The sequence below is a fragment of the Sinocyclocheilus anshuiensis genome, unplaced genomic scaffold (assembly GCF_001515605.1).
Source record: "Sinocyclocheilus anshuiensis isolate Anshui unplaced genomic scaffold, SAMN03320099.WGS_v1.1 scaffold738, whole genome shotgun sequence".
Lineage (NCBI taxonomy): Eukaryota > Metazoa > Chordata > Actinopteri > Cypriniformes > Cyprinidae > Sinocyclocheilus > Sinocyclocheilus anshuiensis.
The window spans coordinates 323,388-331,158 of NW_015542364.1; the positions used below are offsets into that span (position 1 = coordinate 323,388).

Sequence of the window (7,771 nt, forward strand, 5' to 3'; positions counted from 1 at the left end):
AGAAATCTGCACAGATCAAGCAGCGTTTAAACAGCTCTAAACACATATGTGGCTGGATTTTGATGTGAGAGACAACAGGAGATGGACTTTTTCACTGGAGGAAGCGTTATTATGGATTATGAAGTTGTATTTTAGCAGGAAGTAACGGTTTGAAGTTAAAAACATCTTAATGATGGATTTGTTTCTTACAAACACACAGCTTTTGTCTTCTCAAGACATGAACTGATGGACTGGAGGTGTGGATTACTTGTGGATTATTGTGATGTTTTTATCAGCTGTTTGGACTCTCATTCTGACGGCACCCATTCACTGCAGAGCATCCATTGCTGAGACACTGATGCACTGCTACATTTCTCCAAATCTGATGAAGAAACAGACTCATCTGCATCTTTGATTGCCTGAGGGTGAGCACATTTTCAGCAAATCCTCATTTTTGGGTGAACTATTCCTTCAATTTATAAAAATTAGTACTAATTGCTTCTAATCTTGAGTCTAAAGTTCAATCCCTCCCTCTAAACACGACTTTATTATAGACAGCAGAATAATGCAGTACCTCCGCGTCGGCTGACTGGGCCTGTAAACGTGTCCGAATCCTCAGCATGTCTTTTTCTATCTGCTGTATCCGAGCCACGCGGCCCTGAGGACAAATGATGGAAACCTCATTACTAAAGTCGTGGTTTCACACTCTGAATTTAGAAGTTCCAGTTTCAAGTCTCTCAGTTTCAGCATCTCAGCCCACCTGCACTCGTTTCTCCATGTCCTGACACGTGCCCAGCTGCTCCTCCATGGCGGCTCTGATCTGCCGCGCTTCGTATTCCAGCTGCCTGCGTGTCATATCGGTCTGCAGAGAAAACTAGAGCAGCAGAAGAAGCGTGAAGCTACAGAGATCATATGAGGTCAGTAATGATGAGCACCACATGTATATACTGTAAATACTTACATTCTCAGTCAGCGGCAGACTGTCAATCCTTTTGGTGAGGTTTTGTAACTGAGCATAATACCAGTCTTTTTCCTTTTCCTCCTTCTCAAGTTCTGCCATCAACAAAGACCTAATAAAAGCAAAAATAATTCCGTTAGATTTGAATTTTAGACTCTCTAAATTTGTTATAGATCAAAATTTAAACAGCAGTATATGTTCCAAAAACATTATTTTTATTGATAAATGTAGAAATATGATTTTTTAAAATGTTTTTGAAAGAAGTCTGTTTTGCTCACCAAGGCTGCATTTAATTTGATTAAAAATATGGTAAAAACTGTAATATTGTGAAATATTATTGCCATTTAGAATAGCCGTTTTCTATGTGAATAGCTGTTAAACAGTAATTTATTTCTGTGATCAAACTGAATTTTCAGCATCATTACTCCAGTCTTCAGTGTCACATGATCTTCAGAAATCATTCTAATATGCTGATTTGCTGCTCAAGATACATTTCTGATTATTATCAATGTTGAAAACACTTGTGCTGCTTCATATTTTTGTGGGAAACTGTGATGCATTTTATTTTTCAGGATTCTTTAATGAATAGAAAGGTCAAAAGAGCAGCATTCATTTGAAATAGAAATCATTTGTGACATTATAAATGTCTTCACGGTCACTTTTGATCAATTTAATGCATCCTTGCTCAATAAAATCCCAAATGGTATAGTGTATATATCAGCATATTTTGCACTGAAGTTGCAAATTAACTTCTGATAATCAAACACTTGTAATCGCTTGTAATCAAACGAATGTCAAGTCAAGTCACCTTTATTTATATAGCGCTTTTAACAATACAGATTGTGTCAAAGCAACTGTACAGCATTAATTAGGAAAATATTGTGTCAATAATGCAAAATGATAATAGTAAACGCTCAATTTTCAGTTGAAATGAAAAGAAAAAGAATATACCATCAGTCACAAATTTTACCACGTAAATCCCATAGTAGCAAAACCCTCTAGGAGCTTTAGAAGAAACCTTTAGTTAACCTGCTTAAAGAGATCTAATCAGCCATATGACCTTCCCATCTGATGCTCAGAATGATCCCTTCACGCTCACCGTTCCTTCTCCAGCTCCTCCAGGAACCCAGCGCTGTCTCGACCCCCGCTGGTCACCCCTCTCCTGGGGAAGGAGCTCATGGGGCTGGGGCTGGGGCTGCTGTCGGCTGAGTGGGTCGAACCGGAGCCCTGCAGAGACGCCTTGGACCTCAACGTCACACCAGAAAAACTGCTGGGGTCAAGACTCATTTCTGCAGGACAGAACGGAAGATGACGGGTATCAGTGAACGGCCACATGTAACATTTTCCAGAAAATAAGTTAAATTGCACAGCAAAATTGTGTTGCATTGGTGTACATGACACATAATATAATTACATTTAGAAATAAACGCAAAATACATAAAACATTTTCAAACATTCTAAACATGAATTTCAGTTACTCTCACTCTACGACAAATTCTTTTTGAATCATAACTAAATATTTTTTGAACTCAACTAAAATGTTATAAAATTTCAAATGATGCAATGTAATAAAAAATACAACATAATAGAAAATAAAATTATATAAAAAATATTAGTGCTGTCAAACGTTTAATCACGATTAATTGCATCCAAAATAAGTTTTTGTTTACATAATATATGTGCGTGTACAATGTATATTTATTTGTATACATAAATACAAACATGCTTGTATATATTTAAGAAAAATATATGTTGATATATTAAATATATTTATATATAATATAAAAAATAAATATATAAATGTATATACATGTAAATAATTTTAATATATATACTGTATGTGTGTATTTATATATACATAATAAATAAACACGGTACACATACATATATTATGTAAACAAAAACTTTTATTTTGGATGTGATTTATCGCGATTGTTTGACAGCACTAAAAAATATTAAAATAAAACAATAGTACAAAAATGTTATTATATATGCATTATATAAAAAAAAAATTATAATAAAAACACACTATACAATATAAAATAAAATAATTAAATATACATTTAAAAATGAAAATGAATGGTATTCAGAACAGGAATGAAAAATAAGTATAAAAAAAATTATAGTGGCATTGATTATAAAGAATTATAAAGTTTATTATAAATGCCAACTCTAGGCTCATGTGTTTAAAGCAAAACTGAAACAACTGGCATGTGTGAAATACACTATACAAATAGACTTGGGCTCACGTATTTCTCTCATTCTACACAAATCTGCGGGTTTTGCATGCCTGACGTCAATTGCATTACATAAGTTGCTTTGCAATATAAGTCGCAGCCCATTTTGATAAAAAGCTTGACTTATATTCTGGAAAATACAGTACATTAAAGAGTTTTTACATCATATTCAGCTTAGTGAGTGGCCTTGCTGTCTTCTGACTACAGAGACCTTCTAAGGCAGAATCCGAAATGAAATGAAACGCCACAAGTGACCGATTTGGAACGCATATGTAGGCAACAACCACACAAATAGCACTTGATTCTGATAGGGTTTGACATTACCTTGTTGCTAAGCTAACGACAAGCATATGCCATGCATAAAAATACACAGCACACACAAACACTGGGTGAAAATTGGACCAAAGCAAGTTATTATTTGAAACAGTTTGCTTTTGGAACACACCTATGATGTCTTAGACAAGACACTGCAGGCAAAACCAGTGTTTTTACATGCATTGGTCATGCATTTTTGTTCTGTCTGTTGACAGCATTTTCTCAAGCTTTTTTTCTTGTGAAAAAAAAACTAAGTAAAAAAAATATATATATTCCCAAATCCCCGTGTAAAACCTTTGTAAAAAAAAAAAACCTCTGTAAAAAAACTCTAATATGTCAACAAAATCAAACAAGAATTTTAATTGACAAGAATTGGCTTTATCCAATGCTCAGATTTCTGATCTGGAACTTTACACAAATTAGTGCATATTTAATTAGATAATACATAATTTGGATATTTTTAAATTTCAGAAAACCTGTAATACCTGTAAAATTTGAAAATAAAATATGTAAAAATAAAACTAAATATAATATAAAAATACGTAATAAACAATTTAATGTTATACACACACACACACAACAAAATAATACATATAATTATACAAATAAAAAATAAAATGAACAATACAATACAAAATATCGTATTTATATAAAATTTTAGAAATAGAAAAAATACATCAAATAAAAATATATAATAAAATAAACTATATAATATACTATACAATAATAAAATACATATTTTTAATTTGAAACATGAAATTAAATTTATAAAAAAAACTTAATATTTATGATCCCTTGGTAGTAACAAGATGTTTGACTTGGCAAATACCAAATCAATCAATATTATAAAATATTTTAAGTTAGTTGAATTTTTTAAAGGTTTAGTCTACTAATATTACAAATGTGATTTGCTAAAATCCTAAAATAACGTTTATAAGAATAGATTACAGCTAAAACAATTGTCTTAATGTAGTTAAAATCAACTGGGGAGAGGACAGTGATTAGTTGAAATGTTTACCCTATTCACTTAAAATGCAATCTAGGTAGGCCGCTTACTAAGTTGTGTAATAGATCAAGATTATAATGTTAAAATGTAAATTGCTCACATGAATACTGAATAAGTCATCTGTCCTCACCTTTAATTCTTTCCAAAAAATCAATCTGGCCTTGCGAATCTATGGAGTCCTCTTCAATACTTCCTTGCAGCTGCTTCAAAACCTCCTGAAAGAGAAACAGACATGGTTCTTTCCTCGCTCAAACACTGAAAATACACTATTCTGTGTGTGTGGCAGAGCTTCAGAAGCCATCGTTAGATAATATAACATGATGCACGGAAGGAACCGGAAAAAAAGCATGAGAGATTTCCAGCTCCCACCACATGTAAGAAGACTTCTTCAGCCTGTGGGTAAAACGGAGCTGATAAAGAGAAGAAAACTTCCATCAAAGAGCTTTGAAGTGCTTTGAAGACGAGCGTGTCAGAGACATAAACAGCTTTGAAGCTCTAAAGATGCACCTGCTGCTTCTTTAGTGCCGTGTTGGTGCGTGATCCGGCCGTGATAACGCCTTGATTTCTCTCTGATTTCAGCTGAAGGGGTTTTTTAAGTGTAGGCAAGAAAATCAGCGTTCGCTGCTCACCCAAACTTCAGCGGCTCACATCATAAAACACAGTATTACGCTGCACTACAGAGCAAACGCAGCTAAGTTTGGAGATTAAATGACTCTGAATTACCAGAATCTTACATAACTAGATTTTTGCTTTTTAAGAATAATAAAGACACATGAATTGATGAATCATTCACGTCTGGAGCACGAACACTGCATTAACTAACACCAGGTATTGACTTTAATCCTTCAAGGGATAGTTCACCCAAAAATTAACATTTGCTGTTAATTTACTCACTCTCAGGCCATCCGATTTTTTTCTTCAGTGGAACAGTAAAGAAGATTTTGAGTTGAAATCGTGGTCCTTGGTGATTCGTAGAATGTAAGTCAATGGCTACCGGCACTCTGAGAGTCATAAAAAAGCATATACACGCAACACAAAATTAATACCCATGGCTCCTGATGATATATTGAGGTTTTATGAAGCGAAACGATCAGTCTGTGCAAGAAACTGAACAGTATTTACAACATTATTACCTGTAATCCAGAGCCTTAGGAAAACTCGGAGATACGATTCTTTTTCTGTGAACTGATTCTTTCGGAAAGTTCATTTCAATGAACTGGTTCAAATAAACAATTCACAAGTTCGTTCACATAATCACTCGATGATGTAATGTATACGCAATTATATTATCAAAGCATCCAATAATGGTGTCAAACATGGATGTTTTACATCTCTAAAGCATATAAAGTGAATAAACTCGTCTTTATCATTTCACCTTTACATAAACCATTGCAAATCATAAAAAAAACTTTAATTTCTCCCCTTCATTCAAGCTCTGTTCACTCATGATCATAACAGCGGCTCATCGGTCTTCGGTCCATGTCAAACTGTTTCAGTGACTGCTGGAGGAACTGGACTGGTTCGTCTAGTTCACTAAAAAGAACCGGTTCAAAAGAAAGATTCGTTCGTGAACCGGACATCACTTCAGACCGTTTGCCTGAGACTCTGGATTACAGATCATTTCAGTTTCAGTTTCTTGCACAGACTGATTGTTTCACTTCATAAGACCTCAATATATTTTCAGCAGCCACAGGGATTAATTTTGTGTTGTCTGTATATGCTTTTTTGACTCTAAAAGTGTCGGTAGCCATTGACTTGCATTTTATGAATCATCAAGGACCACCGTTTCAGCTAAAAACCGTCTTTATTGTTCTACTGAACACAAAAGTCACATACATCTTGGATGGCCTGAAGGGTGAGTAAACAGCAAATTTTTATTATCACTTTAATGTTAGAGGTTTAATCAAATTGCATAGATGATCGTCCACTAGAAATGTTTAGTTAACAGCACTTTAAGTCATCCTCAAGCATATATACCAGCACAATAACAGTAAAGCCCAGGAAAAACATATCTGCAGAACTCACCGCTGAGGTTTTGCTCGATGTCCCTTTAAGGTTTCATAACCCAAACCCTCGATGACGCCAGTATGGTCCCAAAACCATATCAAATACCAGACATTCGCAGCGCTTATTTCATCACTGCGAGTTCTCCAGCGTGTTTGGAAGCCAAAAAAGCCCAAACAATGTGACTGCCTTTCAGGAAGCAGCTACCTCCCCCCTCATCCCATCCCGGAGACCCAAAGCCTCATGGAGAACACAGATGCTTCCCCATTCATTTCACAGGACCACCCTTCCCAAACGGCCTGGAGGTGTCCAGAAGGGAAAGGTCAGGCATGAGCTCGCCGTTTATCTTCCCTTATCCAGCAGAAAAAACAACACAGGGTTATTCTGTCTCAGAAGAGTCATCAGGTGTTTTCTCCCGAGGGAGCGTGACGTCACACTGAGACGTCTCAGGAAACAACAGCTTCATTATAGGGGAGGGGTCATATGATTACAGCCTCCTTTACAGCCTCCTTTACTACACTGAGTCAGAGATAGTGAATCAAACGATGGCATGACAATGTCATTATTCTCAAGACTACGTGAAATTGAATGACCTCTGTTTATGTTCTTTATGTTGTAAACAAAGAGATGTGTCTGGTCTTATTGTGCTAGATTCTTTTCACAATGCGATCTTGATAAAAATATAATACAATTAAAAAAATTGAAATACAATAAAAAAAATTGTATACAACATAAGATAACAAAATAAAATATAATTATATGAATAAAAAATGTAGAAATATTAATGGGAAAATTAATAAAAATTTAATAAAATAAGCATAATATAATATATAAAGCGAAATATAATTAAAAACATTTGAAAATAAATAAATAAACAATGCTAAATATTATAATTATACAAAATTAAAAGTAAATGGAATGCATAAAAAATTATATATAATATAATACAATAAAAAAAAATATGTAAAACAAAATACAATATTAAACAAAATAAAAATAAAATTGAATAATAAATTAAAAACATAAAAATGTATAATACATTAATAAATGAAATAAATATTCAAAATCAGAATCTTTATTGTCATTATACAAAAAGTACAATGGAATTATGTACAATCCTATTTCAGTGCAAAAAATTACAGTTAAAAAAATAAAAAATAAATAAATAAATGAAGGTAAATTCAAATATAAATAAAATAAAACTAAAAATAATAAATATAAAAATAAATATTATAAATTATAATATAAAAATAAAAATTTATTATAATATAA

General features: G+C 33.4%; 1 protein-coding gene across 4 annotated transcripts in view; it reads right to left on the reverse strand.

Moving 5' to 3' along the window:
- Window positions 1–7,771, reverse strand: part of LOC107692017 (adenomatous polyposis coli protein-like) — a 47,070-nt gene that overhangs the window by 18,353 nt on the left and 20,946 nt on the right. For 2 of the 4 annotated variants that reach the window (XM_016490888.1, XM_016490889.1), the window contains 5 exons: window positions 4,626–4,710; window positions 2,037–2,226; window positions 941–1,049; window positions 740–853; window positions 554–637 (listed from right to left, as the gene is read on the reverse strand). In XM_016490888.1, coding sequence (XP_016346374.1) covers window positions 554–637; window positions 740–853; window positions 941–1,049; window positions 2,037–2,226; window positions 4,626–4,710 — 582 coding nt within the window. Of the gene's footprint in view, window positions 1–553; window positions 638–739; window positions 854–940; window positions 1,050–2,036; window positions 2,227–4,625; window positions 4,711–6,520; window positions 6,699–7,771 lie in introns of those variants that run through there. The other 2 variants (XM_016490890.1, XM_016490891.1) reach the window with 2 other exon arrangements.